Raw genomic sequence first — 20,901 nt, forward strand, 5'->3', positions numbered from 1 at the left:
CAAAAGGACATTGTTTGACATTTGCTTCCAGAATGGCCTTTAAACCTTTAATATATCTGGAAATGATTTTTGCATATAATGTGAGATAGGGATCTAACTGCATTTTTTTCTCTGTCACAGATACTAATTTTCCTAGGACAATTTATTAGTTCCATCTTTTCCCTAATGGTCTGCAACGGCATCTCTGCTGTATATTTGGTTTCCACATGAGTGAGGGTATTCTTGACTATATTCCATTCCTTTCTTATCATTCTTTAGCCACACAAATACCGCAGTATCTCAATTCCAACAGCATTATACTTGGTTTCAATATCCAGCAGAACAAGACTCTCCCCTCAGTCTTTGTCAAAATAGTTTTGCTGTTCTTGATCCTTTGCTTTTCCACATAAACTTTATGATCAACCTCTTTCTTTAAAAACCTATTACATATTTGACTCACCATTCATGTGTCTCCAAGACAATGTACTTTAAACACTATAAACTACATGTATTCCTTCCTAATTTACCAGGTATTGTTCTGATGGATTTTAATCCTTTACGTATATATATTTAAACAACATGAAGCATTATTATTAGTTTATATAATGTCCATGTGGATTTATCTACCAGTTTACCATCTTTTTTTCCCCCAAAGATTTACTTACTTATTTATTTGAAAGGCAGACTGACAGGGAGAGAGAGAGGGAGAGAGTTCTTCCATCCATTAGTTCACACTCCAAATGGCTGCAAAGGCTGGGGGCTGGTCAAAAGCCAGGAGCCCAGAATTCCATCCAGGTCTCCCATGTGGGTGGCAGGGGCCCAAGGACTTGGGGCACCCTCCGCTGCTTTCTCAGGGACATTAGCAGGCTGCTGAACAAGTAGAGCAGCTGGGACTTGAACTGGCATTCTGATACAGAATGCTGGCATCACAAGTAGCAGATTAACCCGCTGTGCCATGACACCAGCCCTGTATTTAGCACCTTCATTACTCTTCATGCCTCCCTGCACCTCGAACCTTCCTGCTGTCTGAATAATGCCCAGTAAGTGTTCCCTTTAGAGAGTGGCTCTACTAGCAACAAGTTGTGTATCTGTTGAGTCTTGAAATGTTTATTCCTCAAAAAATTTTTCTAAAGCAGAGAATTCTAGATTGCAGTTATTTTCTTTTAAAACCTTAATTCTATCAGTCTGTTGTCTTCTCAATTCAGCACTTTCAGCTGCGAAGTTAATTACCACTTTAATTGTATGTGAATGTGATTTTTTATTGTATTTTTATGTTTTTATTATATTTATTTAATTGTATGTGAATGTGATTTATGTTTCTGGCTGCTTATAAGATTTTATTTTTGTTTCATTGTTTACTTTGCTTGAGAGGTGTGGATATAGCTTTATTTATAATTATCCTGCTTGAGTTTTCAGAGCTTCGTAAGTCTGTGGTGTGACTTACCTTTTCATCAGTTTTAGAAATTTCTCAGCCATTATATCATTAGCTATTGCTTCTGCCTTGTTCTCCTCTTCTTTCCCTTTTGAAACTCCAATTACACATAAGTTAAACCTTCTCACTTTTCCTGTTTTCTAAATTTATTATCATTTTGTCTTTTCAGTGGCTTACATGGTTTCTCTTGCTAGTTCACAAACACCCATTGAGTTATAAATTTCAGTTACTGTAATTTTGCTTGGTTCTTTCTCAAATCTGCTTTGTCATTTTATGGTTTCCAATGCTTGTTGAAAATTTTTTTAAAGATTTATTTATTACTTCAAAGATGGAGAGATGAGAGTGGGAGAGGAGGAGAAAGCAAGGAAGGGAGAGAGGGACATAGGGAGGGGAAGCGGGGGAGGGAGCACAGAGGGAACGTTCATCCTCTGGCCCATGCTTCACATGGCTACAACTGCCAGGACAGGTCAGGCTGAAGCGAGGAGCCCAGCACTCCATTCAGGTCTCCCATGTTAGTGGTAGTGGCGCAAGCACTTGGGCTATCTTCCACTGCTTTCTTAGAAGCACTGGCAGGGACTTGGATTGGAAGCAGAGTAGCTAGGATTGAACCAGCGCTTCTGTATGGGATGCTGGGTATTGTAGATGGTAGTTTATCAGCTCACTGCACACAACAGAGGCTCCTCTGCTGAAATTTTCAACCCTTTAAAAATATTCTTAATCACAGCAAGCATAATGATTTTAAAATCAGTCTATTCAAACTAGTACGTAGCTGTGAGAATGTCCATATAGTCTGTTTTATATGCTATTTCTTGTTTACAGGGTCTTACTTTCTTATGCCTGGTCATCTTTGATTGAAAGTTGCTCACTGCAGTGAAGAAGAAATATTTGTAGAAATAATTTGGGGACCCTGGGGATATTAGTACTTCAGGAATATTTCAGGCCAATTTCAGGCCACCTAGACATGCTGGAGCAGAGTTGTAATCTGGTTTCCTTCCTCCCTTCCTCCTTTCATTCCTTCCTTCCTTCTTTCTTTATAAGATTTATTTATTTATAAGTCAGAATTACAGAGAGAGAGAGAGAGAGAGAGAGAGAGAGAGAGATCTTTTATCTGCTAGTTCACTCCCCAAATGTTCACAATGGCAGGGCTCGGCCAGGCCAAAGCCAGGAGCCAAAAGCCTCCTCCAGGTCTCCTACATGGGCAGGGGCCCAAGCACTTGGGCCATCTTCTACTGCTTCTCTAGGCCATAGCAAGGAGCTGGATCAGAAGTGGAGCAGCTGGAACTTGAACCGGTACCCATTTGGGATACTGGCACTGCAGGTGGCAGCTTAACCCACGACGTCACAGCGCTGGCCCCTCTACTCTTGGTAGGCCTTGAACCCTAACTTTGATTGCCTTAGCTCCAGAAGGGTGGCTGTCAAAGGCATAGTCTCCAAACTATCTTTTCTGGAATCCAAAATGCCCTCAGAAGAAAGGAGTCTGAATTCCCTGGATTTAAGTCTACACATGGATTTCAACTGGTGATTTTTAGTGTCTTACTAGTTCTCTAATGCATTTGTGTATCTCTCTCTCTCTCTCTTTTTTTTTTTTAATATTCTACCTAGTCTTTCCTGTAAATATTTATTTATTTGAAAGACAGAGTGACAGAGAAAACTTCCATTGCTAGTTCACTCCCTGAATAGCTGCAACAGCCAGGGCTGGGCCAGACCAAACACAGGAACCAGAAAGTTCATTTGGGTCTCCCATGCGGGTGGCAGGGGCTCAGATACTTGACTTATCACCTGCTGCTTCCTAGGCATATTAGCAGGAGGTTGGCTCAGAAGTGGACTATCCGTGACTCCAACTGGCACACCAATATGGGATGCAGGCATCCCAAGCATCACGAGGCTGGCCTTATCTACTTTTTTTCTTATTTTATTCTGCAGAATAAAATGGTCCAAATGATCTATTCTGCCAATACTGTAAGTGGACATCTATATACTACTTTACTTAAGGTTATGACAATTTTCCCATGATGTTTTTTCAAAAAACATATTAAATTACATTATCATTCCTTATAGAAAGCATGCTCACCTGTTGTTCTAGGATCATATTCTTTTCCCGCTCTACATTGAGAACCATTCTCTTTGTATATTCCAGTTGCTTTTCGAGAAGTGTACAACGAGACTGTGCTGAGCTTAACTGTATACTTATATCTATGAACAAGAAAAAATAATGAGTCAGTTGATTATCACATATCTGGTTATCATGAGAAACGCATTAGGTAATTTAATCAAGAACAGAAAGTTCAAGGCTTCTTTTAGCTGTCAGTACTGACTCTTGAGAGTTATGAATATACATGCTGTATCTTTCTTTTTTTAAGATTTTATTTATTTATTTGAGAGACAGAGTTACAGACAGTGAGAGGGAGAGACAGGGAGAAAGGTTTTCCACCTGCTGGTTCACTCCCCAAATGGCTGCAACAGCCGGAGCTGAGCTGACCTGAAGCCAGGAGCCAGGAGCTTCTTCCAGGTCTGGGTGCAGGAGCCCAAGTGTCTAGGCCATCTTCTACTTTCCCAGGCCATAGCAGAGAGCTAGATTGGAAGAGGAACAGCCAGAACTAGAACCGGTGCCTACATGGATGCCAGCGCTGCAGGCAGAAGATTAACCTACTGAGCCACAGCGCTGGCCCTCATGCTGTATCTCATTAACTATCTGTTACTGATTTAACTTTGCCTTCCCTCAAAACCCAGAGGGCATATTTCTGAAAGAGGAGGATGACAGTGACTTGCAAGATGTTCTGGGAAATAACAAGGTTTATGAGGGTACTTGAAGAAGTCATGGAAAACAGAATTAAAAGACGAGCTTATTTGGGTACAAAACAATTTTGAAACCTATTTTATCAAGTCTCTTACCTATCAATACATTTCTTCTCTTCCAGGAAACTCAGGAATATGCAATTCCATTATTCCCATTTTCCTTTGCTTTTGACTACTGACAGCAGGTTACCTTCACAGAGATAAACAATGTTTTTCTTTCTTTTTTTTAAAGATTTATGTATTTATTTGAAATCAGAGTTATACAAAGAGAGGAGAGGAAGAGAGAGAGAGAGAGAGAGAGAGAGAGAGAGAGGTAGGTCTTCCATCCACTGGTTCACTCCCCAATTGGCCGCAATGGCCACAGCTGCACAGATATGAAGCCAGGAGCCAGAAGCCTCCTCTGGGTCTCCCACGTGGGTGCAGGGGCCCAAGGATTTGGGCTATCTTCTATTGCTTTCCCAGGCTACAACAGAGAGTTGGAAAGGAAGTGGAGCAGCCGAGTCTCGAACCGGAGCCTATGGGATATTAGCACTGCAGGCCAGGGCGTTAACCTGCTGCACCACAGCGCCGGCCCCTAAACAACATTTTTCTAATCCTTTAACATTTTACTTCCCTCAGCTCTAATTTCATCCAATTATCTCAGAATTTTTTTCTCCCCATCTTTTATTCTACTTATAAGCTGAAACACAAATTCAAGACTTATTTATAAGTTTATATGTTACAAGAAAAGAAAAAGTCCCAAGTGTTGAAGTAAAATTCTATAGAGAGCATACCCTCCATATTTCTTTTTTTTTTTAATTTTTATTTATTTATTTATTTATTTTTGACAGGCAGAGTGGACAGTGAGAGAGAGAGACAGAGAGAAAGGTCTTTCTTCCTTTACTGTTGTTCCACCCTCCAACGGCCGTTGTGGCGCACCGCGCTGATCCGCGCTGATCCGCAGCCAGGAGCGAGGTGCTTCTCCTGGTCTCCCATGGGATGCAGGGCCCAAGCACTTGGGCCATCCTCCACTGCACTCCCGGGCCACAGCAGAGAGCTGGCCTGGAAGAGGGGCAACCGGGACAGAATCCAGTGCCCCAACCAGGACTAGAACCTGGGGTGCCGGCGCCACAGGCGGAGGATTAGCCTAGTGAGCCACAGCGCCGGCCATGCCCTCCACATTTCTAAAACTTGTGTCCAGATGTCGCTTCCTAATTTCCACAGATGCCACAACCTACCTATTTCCTCTAATTAACCTTGTTTTCCTTTCAAAGTAGATAAATTATTTTTGAATCACTTTGTTTCTTATGTCATTTAATTTCTAGTGTCACTTTATATTTCAAATTTTGAAAATCAGTATTAACAAAAATGTAAAGCATCTCAATTATATTATGGGTTAAATTGGATTTTGTTGGTTATTCTGAAAATATTTTAATTTCTATATACAATGTCTAAAATTTAATTTTTCTTTTAGTCTGAAGAATTTATAAACTAAGATAATAGGTATAATAGCAGTAAATTCAAAGTTACATTCATTTTCTGCAAATAAAGAAACATCTGAGAACAAGGTCTGAATGTCTATTAGAACAAAGGTATTTGAGTAAATCTACTGAAATTCATTGTTTCAAATTGTAAACTATGGTAACCCCTCATTTCTAAGAACTACTGTTTTTGTTTGCGTGCTTTTACCTTTTTTCTGCTTTATCAGTTCCTGGTGTGCCAGATTTCTTTCATTTGTTTCATTCTGCAAGGCCTTTTTATACTGTGCCGCTTCTCTGGAAAGAATGTTCAGGTTATCTTCAGCTTGTGTTCTCTCGAGCTCTAAACGATGGATCTTTTCCTGAAGAGTTCTTAAGGCTAAAATAAGAGCTGTTGAAAAAAAATTGTTTGATGCTTTGAGTGAAAACTTTTGAACATTTACAATTACAGTAACATAAAAAAAGAGCAATACATTTTGTTAGTGAGTCAAAAATTATTCAAGTAACAAATATTTGTCAAAATAATGGAGAATAAGGACTAAAATTCTAAAGAGGAACAAATTTTCTCCAACATATCTTGTTAATAAATATGTGCATGACTGTATTTAGTCATTTCTAGGATGGAGATAGCGAATGAACACAATTGAAGAAGATAAATATTTCTTAAATGTAAGATAATGCCTGATCTAGGAGGCAGAGGAGTCTGAGTACAGATGAAGAAAATTAAAACGTACAATCCACTAGTTAACATGGCAATTTGGTTCAAAGCTAAAGGTTTTTTTCAGTTCTTGTGCTCATTTTTAGTCAAAGTACAACCATATATTAAATTGTCCAAGAAATTGTGATAAAAATATAGACAGATAAGATCAGTTTCTTTCATTAGAAAAATGATTAAAATGTAATGGTTTTATGATGCCAGTAACATACATGTGCTACTGTGATTTTTACTCAATTTACTAATAATATCTTCCTGACTCAGCTAAGTCCAAAGTTAAAAATCTTCAAATACACGGGGCCACATTGTGGCATAGCAGTTTGGGTTGCTGCCTGCGACACCAGCATCCCATATGGACCCTGGTTCAAGTGAGTCTTGGATGCTCCATTTCTGATCCAGCTCCATTAATGGGCCTGGGAAAGCAGCGGAGGACGACCCAAGTGCTTGGGCTCCTGCACCCACACAGGAGACCTGGAAGAAGCTCCTGGCTCCTGGCTTTTGCTGGCCCAGCTCCAGCCACTGCAGCCATTTGGAAAGTGAACCAGCAGATGCAAGATCTCTCACTCTCTCTCTCTGCCTTTCAAATAAATAAATCAATCTTTTTAAGAAATTATTTTCAGGGCTGGCACCGTGGCTCACTAGGCTAATCTTCTGCCTGCAGCGCCGGCACCCCGGGTTCTAGTCTCAGTTGGGGCGCCGGATACTGTCCCGGTTGCTCCTCTTCCAGGCCAGCTCTCTGCTGTGGCCCAGGAGTGCAGTGGAGGATGGCCCAAGTGCTTAGGCCCTACACCTGCATGGGAGACCGGGAGGAAGCACCTGGCTCCTGGCTTTGGATCGGCGCGGTGCGCTGGCCATAGCAGCCATTTGGGGGGTGAACCAACGGAAGGAAGACCTTTCTCTCTGTCTCTCTTTCTCTCCCTAACTCTGCCTGTCAAAATAAATAAATAAAAAGAAATAAAGAAATTATTTTCAGATACTATTTTACACTTTCTATTCAGTTATAAGTTCAAACTATAAAACTAGCGATGAATGGAATGTAAATATTATAAATTAACTTTCATATAGTTGTTATCCAAATAGAAAGAAGTTTGCTAGACATTTATCATTTGATTTTTACAAATGAGATAAAGATCATATTTATTGCTTTTCACACAGATTCTGTAGCTGGCTCATTAATTGGACTATTATTTCTTGTGGCTTATTCCACAAAGCTAGATGATAACCATTATTATAGCATATTAAAAATAAGGAAAAAATTAGTGTTTATGAAAGTATTCTGTATGGTATTAAGTTATGCCTAGAGCCATAAATATTTTCCTGATCCCATTTTAAGATTCTCCTAAGTGCATATTTAAAGTCACAATATTAGTATTTTGTAGTTACTTGGATATACTGGCTTCCTAAAGGATTTTCACAGATAATTTGGATATATGCAATTTCTGAACCTAATCTTTGAGTAAGACACAATTTCATTTAATTCCCTAGCATTCTAATCAACTAGTTCAGAATGATTCCAAATCTGATCTTTCATTCTCCAGAGTATTTTCATGTTTTGTAATGATGTTTTTATGATAAACCTGTGACATGTACCCAACTGGTTATCTTAATCTTCATAGCTAAAGAAGTTAAAATTAAAAATATTGACTTGTCTAAGTTCATAGAAACTTAGCAACAGAAGTGACATGAAGAATCTAGAATTAAATACACATACAATTTTCTACATAAAAGTGATGTTTTTATAACATACTTTGTACCATTCCTCTAATTTTATATTATATATTATATATTTTATATTACATATTCATATTACCTATATAATTATATATTATATGCATAATATATAATATATATTACATATATTATATACATAATATATATATATTACACCTTTTCGACTCATCTGTATTTGTTACAGCCTTTTAAAGAAAAATGACTTGGGCACTACATTTCCATCCACGAACCTTGGTGGCTTACTTTTAAGAGCTTTACAACACACCTCAGTAGGTTTATAATTTTGTTCCCCTTAACAATACTTTGGAAAACAAGCCTTGTGGAGAGTTCTTCCCTTAAGTTGTTTCAGTTTAACCTATTTCTAGAGGATAAATACATGCAGGTACAGTAACTATAGGGGAAGTTTAAAAGGTTATAAGATGAAATTCAAGCCATTTTAACAAGTATTTTTCTCTTAAACACGAAGGTTTAGCTCAGAACTTCAGTGACAAAAAGATCTGTTCTAAGGGGTCTGGTTTGACAGCTAGACACTTTAGACCACATAGTTAATGATAGGTTACACACATCTCACAGCAAACGTTACCCACTTTGTTATAAACCAATGTGAAAATTTTGGATTAATATTACCTTGGCTATTCGGGCTTTGAAGCACTTTAGAAGAGGTAACTTCTTCGTTCACAGAGTAGTGATTCTGAAGTGACTCATTCTGGGTGAATGATGGAATAAACCCCCTTTCTGGTGGTCTAAGATAGCTTCCCACTATACTATGCATTAATTCAGAATCCATTATCTGAAAAGAATAAAGGAATGATATAGCATAGTGTCATTCTTTCCTATTTGAAGAACAAAAACGTACAAAAATTTGGGTGAAATTAACATAACAGCATAATCATATGCTGTAGCCTTATATCTTCATAAACATAAATTCAACTATAATAAGCTCTGCAATAAATGAGTATTTACTATGTAAACAGAATGGACAGTTTCTCAATAAACATATACTCCGGTGTAAGCATGAATGGGTGACATGAACTTGCTGATTTCTCAGTAACTATTAAGTTCCACATTACCTATCGTAGTTCCAGTACCTCTCCACAACCCGTGTGATTCTAGGGTTTAAAGAGAAAGTACATAATCTAAAACATAATACAGTTTTTAAACACAAGCCAACAATATAATGTGATTCTCTAATATCGACTCATTGGCCTCTGACGTTCTGGCTTCCTAAAAGACTTTCAAGGGTAATTTTGGGTGCGTGAAATTTCTGAATCTAACCCTTGAATAAGATACATCTCTACTTAATTCAAAAGCATTCTAACCATCTAGTTTAGAAAGGTTCCAAATCTGAAGATTCTTCTAAAGTATCCTTATTTTTGTTTTTCTCTCTTTTTGGTAGTATAGTTTTTAAAATAATTTTAGCAGGTAATTTTTTATCTAACTCTTCCAAATCATTTTATTTTCCTCCCACAATTGAAATATTTTAGAAACATATCCTTAATAGATTCTAGCCAATGTTAATTAAATTTTTTCAGAACCACAATGGAAGAAACAAGGTAACAATTCTTCACATAAAAAAAAAAAAAAACTCACTGGCACAATTTTAAGCAAGAAAGCAAAATTTGAAATATAAACCCAATATTTGCATTATAAAAATAGCCTATTTTGATTTTTTTAGAATTGGGCATTTTCCTTGATTCCATTTACAAGGAAGGCACTTCCCATGACAGTACTTCTGGAAGGGCAGGGGGAAGACTTCATGCCCTAGGGCTGTTTTGCTTTAATCATTGCCATGATTGGTCATTCTGACTGGTGTAAATGAGAGGCTATATAGACCTAGAAAGTCTGTTGAAATACTTGGAGCTCTTGCTATTGTTATTAGCACTAGATATCATCTACTGATCATTTCTCCATCCCTCCAAGGTGCTGCTGCTCTGACAGTGTTTGTTCCCATGGGACCCTGCATCTATCCAAGTTGCTATTCCTTCAAAAAAATAAGAGATCAAAGTTAGTCATGTCTGGCTCATTATTGAGTGAAGGTAGGGCCTCCACTTACGTATGAGGTACCTAAGTTCTGAAGATGGTTTTACATCTTCAGGGAGAAGGATGTGTTTGAAGCTATCTCAAGGACATTGGAGCTACTAAGCTCTCTGCTCAGTTCTCAGCTCCTGAAGACTTTCTCCAACAGCACAAAGAATGACATTTTGCCATTAGTTGCTATACACTGCAGTCCTTGAAAGGATTCTGCTTCTTCCAACCCACTATAATATTATTGTATAAACTGGATTGTGTATCAGTTAAAAATGGCTCAAATTTGAGTTTTTTAAATGTATATGAAGTAATACCCAGTAAGATTACTGATAAGTTACAAATTATACTGCATATTTAAATTAACTGTATAAATACATAATACAGTGGTCATAAGTAGAGCAACAACTCACTGAGAAGATACAAATAAGGTAAGGAGAAAGAAAAGAAACAATAAGAAATGAGAGAAGACAGGCTGTGCTGTGACGTACAGCTCAAGGGTTCGCACTGCAGTGCGGTCTCAGCTTAACCTTACAATCTGGTCCTGTGTCATGAACAAGTACGTAAGCTCACTAGCAGTTTATCTGCATAAAGAACAGATGCACCCTGGGGGAAAACTCACTTTGAAGGAAGATGAAATATGTGCAAAAAAAAAAAATTGGATCCAAAAAAAGCCTACTTGTTCAAGAAGGGACGGTATCCTGAGTACAGTACAGGGATGTTCATTCTAATTTATCTCTGACCTAGTTCCATGGACTCATACATTGGTTCTAGGAAGAGAGAGGGATACAAATGAAAACTTAGAAATATTTCAGCAGTATCTCTTTTAAAAAATGTGGCATCAGCTCCCTGCTTTAAGACATTATATTCCAACAGAATGAGAAGTTGTCCGAGACCCACTAACACAGCTTGGGCATCTTGAGGGTTCTTGGGCATGGTAAGGGAGCAAGATGAGACAGAGAGATAGACACAGAGGGAGAAAGAACATCACTAGAAGGAACATAGTCAAAAGCATGTATGAAAGAAATTTCTAGAGAAACTTTTGACAATAAAGAAGACTACCTAACCCCAATCTCTACTCTGGTATGCCTGACATGGGGCCTCACTAGTGGGTAGCTGAAGAGACCTCAGGAATTGCTGTGGAACATTTTCATTTTATGTGTCTGCAAGAGGGGACAAAAGCTTGCAAAATGTGGGTCTCATTTGGATCAAGGCTGGTAAAACCTAGGGAAACACAATTTATTGTTGGAACCATTCCTGACAGCTTGTGAACAACCAGGGAAATTACCCACAGTCTCCACGGGCTATAAAATTATGTGACCTTAACAGCTGCAACTAAGGAGAAACCACATAAAGCAACTACCCTTCAGGATAGAAATACTGTGCTGTAAAGATTGTCACTCCTTCTGGAAGAAAATACATATTGCATAATTCCATGAGACTATTAGGGAGATGTCATTAGGAGGCAGTCAGAGATAGTATAACAGATTCTTAGAATAGGGGAATCTCCATTTCCTAAAGAATGAAGTCTTCCATGTTTGGATTTTTTTTTTTCCTTAGAGAAACCAGAGAAAGCAATAACTCAGTTTCTTTTATCTGAGGTTTTTTCTTTGTGTATGCATCTTGCTCACCTTAAGAGCAAATACAGTAAAGGTTGGGCTAACCAATAGATACTTCTTTAAAAACTACTCTTACAACTGAGGATAACTTATGGTCAAGGAACTTCAACGGGATTCAACAAATGATTCATTAGGTGATCATTCAATAAATGATGTTATAAAAATTTGAGAAAAAATCCAGTTAAGCCTTCATTTCAGTCCATACATCAATACAAACTTCAGATACATTAGGTTTAAAAAAATTTTTTTAAGTAATTTTATGAAAATCAGTGAAGAGGGGCCGGTGCTGTGGTGTACCAGGTTAAAGCCCTGGCCTGAAGTGCTGGTATCCCATAAGGGTGCCAGTCCTAGTCCCAGCTACTCCTCTTCTGATTCAGCTCTCTGTTATGGCCTGGGAAAGCAGTAGAAGATGGTCCAAGTCCTTGGCACCCACATGGGAGACCCAGAAGAAGCTCCTGTTCCTGGCTTTGGATCGGTGCAGCTCCGGCTATTGTGGCCATCTGGGGAATGAACCAGCAAATGGAAGACCTCTCACTCTGTTTCTACCTCTCTCTGTAACTCTGTATTTCAAATAAATAAAATAAATCTTTAAAAAAAAATAAATAAAAATCAGTGAATATTTAATCTTACAATGGTTAAGATATTTTATGTTTAAAAGTAGAGGAAAAGATAGCAAAAGCTACATTAAAATTAATACTGTAACACAAAAAAAATTAAAAGGCAAAACCAAAAAAAAATTTACAATGTAGGATAAAGGGTTAAAATCATTATTACTGAAAGAGCTTTTATAAATAAAAATACTAACATCAAAATTAAAAAATGGTAAAGGGCTATAAAGTATTAATTCACAGAAGGATGTAGTCAATGAACAATAAGTTCAAGAAGCAGTTATATCCAGATTCAAAAGTAAAGCCTATGGAGTTGAACCTCAGCTCAAATCCTAGCTCTCTCACTATCCTTTGACCTTCTGAAAACTTTACTTCTCTTGGTTTCAACTTTTTTCTTTAAGATTGTAATATCCTATGAGGTCTCTGCAATGACATAAAATGAGAAGAGTTATTTAAACCACTTAACACAGTTTATAAATGCAAAGTATTCACTTTCTGTAAGCAAAACATGTTATTCTGAATGTCCAGAATCTATGAAGGAGGAGCTATTTTTCAGTTCTCAAGTATATTCCATATGTTGATTTGCTTTTAAAAAGAATTATAAACAGGCTACTAAAAAATTTAAATCCTTTTTCTACCTATCACATGTAACCATTTTTATAATTCCTCTAAACCTAAAAAGGCTCCTCCATGTAAAAATGAAGAGCAAGATCAGTCTACTCATACTCATAGCTGCTTAGGGACTCCACATGCAACAGGATCAAGAGCAAACTGTACTCCTGCCAAGATGATGATATACAGTCCTAGTCTGACTCTTGGTAATACTTCCTTCCTCACAGGCCATAAATGCTGACTTAATAGTTTCATCATATCCTCACTATTGTTATTTTACTTATTGGAGAATGACAGAGAGAGAGAAGCAGAGATCTTCCACCCACTGGTTCACTCCCCAAATGTGCACAGCAGTCAAGGCCCAGCCCAGCTGAAGGCAGGAGACAAGAACTCCATTCGCATCTCCCACATGGGAGGCAAGCACTCCAGTATCCAAGTCATCATCAGCTGCTTCTCAGGTGCTAATAATAGCAGGAAGCAGCAATGGAAGGGAGCAGCCAGGATCCAACCAGGTACTCCAGTATGGGATGCGGATATTCCACGTGGCAGCTTAACCCACTGAACCACAGCATCCACTTCTATCCTGGTTCTTTGTAAGAAAAATTCATCTTTGGGGGCTGGCACCATGGCGTAGCGGGTAAAGCCGCTGCCTGCAGTGCTGGCATCCCATATGGGCACCGGTTCAAGACCCAGCTGCTCTACTTCCAATCCAGCTCTCTGCTATGGCCTGGGAAAGCAGTAGAAGACGGCCCAAGCCCTTGGGCCCCTGCACCCTCCTACCCAAGTAGGAGACCTGGAAGAAGCTCCTGGCTCCTGGCTCCAGATCGGCACAGCTCCAGCTGTTGCGGCCAATTGGAGAGTGAACCAGAAGATGAAAGACCTCTCTCTCTCTCTGCCTCTCCTCTCTCTGTGTAACTCTGACTTTCAAAGTAAATAAATAAATCTTTAAAAAAAAGAAAGAAAAATTCATCTTCAACAATGACACTATGGGAAAAAATCTTTTAGCATTTTTATAATTTTCCAGAAAAACATTATAATTCCTAGTTCAAACATACATTTTCCATCTCTTTTCAGAGTAATATAAATATTGCACAAATTACACATCATAGTTGCTCTGGGATCTTAAAAGACAGCACATTTCATTGTATTGCAAGCACGACGGTAGCTTTGGGATCTGCAAGGAGTGAAGGCCTATACTTCCGGGAATGGAGAGTTCCCTTCCTGTACTTCCAGGGAAGAAAAGTCCTTGTCAAGGTCCCCACGGGTGCCTAAAGGTCAACCAATGAGGATCAGACCTGCCTCAACCTTTAACCCCCACGCCCTGTATCTATAAAAGGAGCCCTCCCAACCTCTGACCTGTGACTTCCCTGGCCCGGTAGCAGGATCCTAATAAAAGCTTGTGAATTGATTTATTTGTCTGCCTGGGTAGATTTGTTATGCGTCGGACACCTTGCACACACCATCCAAATAAATCGCTAGAGGACTAAAATTGCTTTAGAGTAAAAGCAACCTCCAATTCATCACTGTTTGACTTACAAACAAACCAGCTATATAAACCACCACTGCTAGCTTCTCCTTGCTTTTAGTGGGTGATAGGCTGAGTCCTCCACCCAGCACAGTTCTGCCAAAAGCAACTGATAGAAGAATCCTAATCTGACATCCATCCTTGCTGCTCCCTGCCAGAGCATTTCTTCACTCAAGAAAGCTGTGTCCTAGTCCAAGAACAAATGCACACATGTATCTACACACATATGTATGTACGCGTATGAGAGGAGGGGCTTTCTTCATTTCTGTAGAAAATGAAGTAATGTTTCCCACATCCCTGGCTATAATTTATAAAGTACTTTCCCACAGAAAGAAGGGAATGGCTTTATAATGCCATCGCTTTTTAAACTATATTACTATGTTACATAACATTATTTTTTCTATGTAAATTTGAGGAAAATTCACTCTGAATGTCAACATCAACTTTCTCAGTAACTACTGGGATGAAATCTGCTAGCACAATTTGTGTACAAAATGATATTTAATTAAAAATTTGAGGATACTTCAAAAAGTTTGTGGAAGATGGAATTAATGGGTAAGTTTATTTGGGTGCAAAAACACTTTGAAATCCATTCATACACAAGGGTCTTCAGAAAGTTAATGAAAAAACTATGAATGGATTTAAAATTTTTTTGCACCAAAACATTTATGTTAGTTCTATTTTCTACAAACTTTTTCAAGTAATCTTGTATTTTAAAAACTGACCTATAGTCTCATTTACAGAAATCCTTAACATTTTTTTCAGTAACATTTTTCAGTAAATCCTTAACATTTTTCATTTTTTTTAAATTTATTTATCCACAGGTAACAAAAATAGCACAGAAAGGCACAAAATAAAAAGTAAAAATTTTCCACTGTGGACTGTTGATTCCCAGCTACACTCACTGTTCTCCACTCTCTGAAGATAACTACCTCCAGCAGTTATTAAAAACAGGAAGAAAAACAATTATTTATATACTTAACTATTCTTCTTCTGGCAACTTTTCTATCACATACTCCAATCAGCAGGCAATGCAGAAGACTGCTCAGATTCTAGAAGCATGGCAATCTTCTTGATTAGAGTACCTCTGGCTCATTCTCACCATCACATTCCTCTGAGCTGCTACTACTCTCTCGGATTCAGTGTTGCTGGGCTAAACCTGTTCTTAGGCATTTCTGTGGATCTGGAGGCAGGAATGAATCTGTGGATTCATTAAGGCAAATGATGTAATGGAAAAGGTTCAGGATTGAGTCAGAAGACCTGGGTTCTTTCCTATTTCTGACACTCGGTGTGTGATCTTAGTGAAGTCACTTCCTTTCTTTTAGTGTTAAAAAACACAAAGTTTTATATAAAGTAACAGTGATAATAAACCCTTTTATTATTTATTTTTTCTGGGAGTTTCAGTTCCCTTAGAATTCAGCCTTTAAATATCAATCTTTGGCATAAACTCTTCCCTTCCTTCCCTATAATAATTCAACTTCCTTCTTCTATTCTCCTAATTTTTCTGAATTTTTAGGTTTCCATTCCCCCTAGTAGGCAACATAATCCCTCTTGGAATTTAAATATATATTCTTGATGTTAAATTATTCCTTCAGCTTTTATAACTTTCTATTTCTAGAAATGTTGCCTTTATGTGGACTTTTGTTAAAGTACTTTTATGCTTCCATTCTCCCTAATGAGCCAGTGTGCTGTAACTTACATTATTTTATAACACAGAATACTTATAGCACAGTATGCAGTAAGACTCCTTGATGATGAATCCTGTATGACCTAAGACATGTTTTTAAATTTATTTCCTATCCATAAGATGGGAAAAATAAGACTATCCATCTATTCAGAGAATTATATGTAATTCATCATCAGAAAGTACTAAAATAGAGCTGGGTAATTTACTTATTGAGCACACAATAAATGTTAGATATTACTGACATCCAAAAATCTTTATATGTTTTGGATATTCAAAATTTTGTCACTTGGCTGGCGTTGCGGCTCACTTGGCTAATCCTCCGCCTGCGGCGCCGGCACCCCAAGTTCTAGTCCCAGTTAGGGTGCCAGATTCTGTCCCGGTTGTTCCTCTTCCAGTCCAGCTCTCTGCTGTGCCCCTGGAAGGCAGTGGAGGATGGCCCAAGTGCTTGGGCCCTGCACCCCCATAGGAGACCAGGAGGAAGCACCTGGCTCCTGGCTTCGGATTGGTGTGGTGCGCAGGCCGTAGTGGGCATTTGGGGGGTGAACCAACAGAAGGAAGACCTTTCTGTCTCTCTCTCTCACTGTCTAACTGCCTGTCAAAAAAACAAAAACAAAAAAACCCACAAAATTTTGTCACTAAAATCACTGATAATCACAATACCAAGAAATCACAGAATCTAAAAAATCTCATTTGAATTATGAAAAACTAAATTATATCCAGTATTTTTTTAATTTATATTATACTATAATCTCAATGTCTCCAAAAGTTGATTCATAAACTATATATATAATGACTTTTACAGAGTAGAAAATTGATCCCCATAATATCTATAATTTTACATTACTACTGCACAAAGCCAATTTTTACACTTAATGCCTTTTCTAGGCCCAGCCATTCTTATTACATTTTTTTAAAATTTATTTTTCAGAGTTGGGAATTGAATCCAGGTACTCTGATATAGGGCATGGGCACCTTAACCACTAAGCTACAGGAATTATGTTTTTGCAAAAATTAAAGAAAAGAAAGGAAGGAAGGAGGGGAATGAGGGAGGGAGAGAAGAAGGGAAGGAATTATGGCTATCTTCTTAGAATTGTACCTATGAAATACATGAAATCTGTTCTCTTTATAGTAACAAAAATTTAAACAAAAAATCCCACTAAGCTGAATGCCCACTCTGGCCCAGTCCTTCTTAAGTGGCAATATCTTTTTTTTTTATATCTTTTTACTCTGATTTATTTGTTCTTTATTTTTTCCTAATTATCTCTGAATTTTTACAGAGTTCATATATACTTGAGTGTCCTAAAGGCATCTTGACATTATATTCAAAACTTCCCCCTAAAAGCTTTTTTCCTCACTTAATGATACCACCCCCTACTCCCTAACCCTCAAGTCCTGAGAACCTTACTATCTAAAACACATCTTGAATCCTCTACCCTCTCTCACCTTCAACATCGCTGATTATGTGCCCTAGATAAGGCCTTCATCATTTATTGCCTGGACCACTGCAATGGCCTCTAAGGTGATTTGCTACTAATCTTGTCAACTAAAACCATCCTTTAATGTTCCTCTCGAGTGATGTAGCTGAAATTACAATCTAGACATGTTATTTCAATGTTTTAAATTCTTCAGTGACTTCTCAGTGCCTCAAGAATAAAGACCAAGAACCTCATCAGGGCATACAGAGCTCTCTATGACCTGTTCTCCGTCTAGTTCTTGCTCCTGTCTCTACTGCGTGAACACGTGTCTAGTTCTCTTTTCCGGGTAGTTTAATGCCGGGTAGTTTATCAGTTAATTGGTCCATGAAGCTTTTTAATCCTTTCCTGTCTCCCTGAGGTTGGGCTAATTAATTTTCCTCTGTGTATACCTATATGTTTAACATATTATATTGAAACAAAATGGTCATGACTTCCCCATTAAACTGCAAGCCTTGGGGACATGGATTAAGTTTCTTTCATCTTTGCAACCTTAGTACCTAACTCAAATCTTGATTAATAGTTGTGAAACTGAATTAAAAACCACACAGAGAACCAAGATAAATTCTACTGAAAAGACACATCAATGTGAGGTAAAAGGAAGATGACTATGTCATTGAAACCAGAGAGAGTTCCACCTACCAACCATAATGTCTACACAATTCTGTGAGAAAGCAACACAAACACGTAGGTTTGTCATAACATTGTTCTCTTTCGTATTGAGAGCTCCCAACTCATAACTCCTGATTCTCATTCCTATCAGCAAGCTGCAGGATCTTTATCACACTGACTTTTGACCCAGATGTCTGAGGGGAACAACTGTTCTGACAGGCTGCAGTCATCTACTGATGGACAGAGATGCTGACAGGCTGATCTGTAAAGAGACACCATTAAGCCCTTACTTCTTGTCAAGCTAGACTTGTTGGCACAGCTGTTAAGGTCTTAACAGGAAAAGTAGCATATGTTGTTGAACAACACAGAGGGCAAAAGGACATAACCCTAGTTTCTCTGCCTAGCTGAAGAGAAAGCTAAATAAAGTTGACAGACTATATGTTACATAAAATGTACCTACAAAAATTTATATTACCCTCCTCTTAAATGTCCCAGTTCTTCATCAGACTCCAATTGCACATTTTACTTAGCTGAAAGTACTGAGTGCCATCCAAGTGCTCCTAGCAGCTGAAACAGAAATGGCATAGAAAGGCCCTGTGTGAGCTAACCATGTGATCATTATTGCTCTTTGAACTTCACTTGCATTTATATAGGCTGTCTGTGACTGCGTCTGCATAATATACTTCATGACTTTTCAGTAAAACAATAAGAAATCTGTATAGCTTCCATTTTTACTCCATATCAATTCCAATACTGTTTGCTAAGTGCCTAATATGTGCCAAACGTTGTGCTCAGATTTGCAGGTGGAAAGATAAAGAGTGGGGGGCAGGGGAGGAGAAAGAAGTGGGGAGCAGAACCAATACCATGACTAACTTAAGATTTTATGAACTTGCTCTAAACCAATAAAAGCTTCATACTCCACAAATACTTTTTGTGGAGTTGACCCTCCAAAGCTGTTTTCATCACTGTAACTCGCCCAGTTTGCTAAACTAACCCAGACTAGCCCTGGCTAATATAGCCTCTGCCTCCTTAAATGTGATCACATTTTATCCTTCAATTAAACACTCCCTATCAGCTACAAATTATAGTCCATCAAAAAAGAAAGGCCATACAGTGGCAAAGCCAAAAGGCACAGCAAAAGAATTCACAATAAGTTCAATCATAAGTAATATTCTTATGTACATGAACACTGTCTACAACTTCTTATACTTACATTATATGTGACCTCATGATATTCACTACATGAGTAAAAACAATCTTGAAAAGACAGAGAGAGAGAGAGAGAGATCTTCCATCTGCTGGTTCACTACCCAAATGGCTGCAAGGACCAAGACTGGGCCAGGCTGAGCCAAGGAGCTTGGAACTCCACCTGGGTGGCAGTTGCCCAAGCACTGGGGCCATCTTTGGCTGCTTTCCCACGCGCATTAGTAAAAAGCTAGATCAGAAGTGGAGCACCTGGAACTCAAACCGGTACTCATATAGGCTGATGGCATCGCAGGTGGTTGCTTAACCCACTGTGCTACATGATGATCCAGATAAATGCTTTCTTGTATCATTCTTTTATTTATTTATTTTTTGAAGATTTATTTATCTATTTGAAAGGCACAGTTGGGGGGCCGGGGCCGGCATCCCATATGGGCACCAGTTCTAGTCCCGGCTGCTCCTCTTCCAGTCCAGCTCTTTGTTGTGGCCTGGGAGGGCAGTGGAGGATGGCCCATGTGCTTGGGCGTCTGCACCCGCTTGGGAGACCAGGAAGAAGCACCTGGCTCCTGGCTTTGGATCAGCATAGCTCCAGCCATAGCAGCCATTTGGGGGGTGAACCAATGGAAGGAAGACCTTTCTCTGTCTCTCTCTCTCTCTCTCTGTCTAACTCTATGTGTCAAATTAAAAAAAAAAAAAAAGGCACAGTTACACAGAGAGAGAAGGAGAGGCAGAGAGAGAGAGGTCTTCTTTCTGCTGGTTCACTCCTCAAATGGCTGCAACAGCCAGAGGTGTGCCAATCCGAAGCCAGGAGCCAGGAGCTTTTTCCGGGTCTCCAATGTGGGTGCAGGGGCCCAAGGACCTGGGCCATCTTCTATTACTTTCCCAGACTATAGCAGAGAGCTGGATTGGAAGTGGAGCAGCCGGGACTCAAATTGGCGCCCATAGGGGATGCCGGCACTGCAGGCACAGGCTTTACCCACTAAGCCACAGCATCAGCCCCTTGTATCATTCTTTTAAAGGACAGTTTCTTTAATGACAGTACATAAATGTTTATGTAAATTAACAATTTTCTTCACTTTGATACGGTCTAGAAATTATATGTTACGTCAAGCACAGTTTTAATGCTTTTGATAGATATTATCCAATTGCCTGAGACTGTTTTAAATTAAGGTATTTCTGGAGCTTTTTTGATTTAAACAAAACTCCTAAAAGTTCACATTCTTAGCATGTCCTGAGATTACTTCTCCAATCAATACCAATCTATTTTAGACAAAGATTCTCTTGGTTAACTTCTTAGCAAAAGCTTTATGACAACCAGATTCTAGAAAAAAATTGAAAGTATACACGCATTAATAGAATAACATATATATCAACTCGCCTACAAGACTATCAACAAAATCTCTAAACTGCTTCATAGGGGAGCAGGCA

At 38.6% G+C, this 20,901-nt stretch overlaps 1 protein-coding gene across 12 annotated transcripts in view; it reads right to left on the bottom strand.

Annotated features, from left to right (window-relative positions):
* CEP57L1 (centrosomal protein 57 like 1) overlaps positions 1-20,901 on the bottom strand; it is a 61,485-nt gene that overhangs the window by 23,683 nt on the left and 16,901 nt on the right. For 11 of the 12 annotated variants that reach the window (XR_007922873.2, XM_070073727.1, XM_051854453.2 and 8 more), the window contains exons 2-4: positions 8,738-8,900; positions 5,876-6,055; positions 3,483-3,604 (exon numbers count right to left, since the gene is read on the bottom strand). Coding sequence is in view for 11 of the 12 variants with exons in the window: in XM_070073727.1 (XP_069929828.1) it covers positions 3,483-3,604; positions 5,876-6,055; positions 8,738-8,897 (462 nt within the window). In the remaining variant the exon portion in view is untranslated. Of the gene's footprint in view, positions 1-3,482; positions 3,605-3,890; positions 3,983-5,875; positions 6,056-8,737; positions 8,901-20,901 lie in introns of all 12 variants that reach the window. The other variant, XM_070073731.1, reaches the window with a different exon arrangement.

Source organism: Oryctolagus cuniculus, chromosome 5, assembly GCF_964237555.1.
Source record: "Oryctolagus cuniculus chromosome 5, mOryCun1.1, whole genome shotgun sequence".
NCBI classification, from domain to species: domain Eukaryota; kingdom Metazoa; phylum Chordata; class Mammalia; order Lagomorpha; family Leporidae; genus Oryctolagus; species Oryctolagus cuniculus.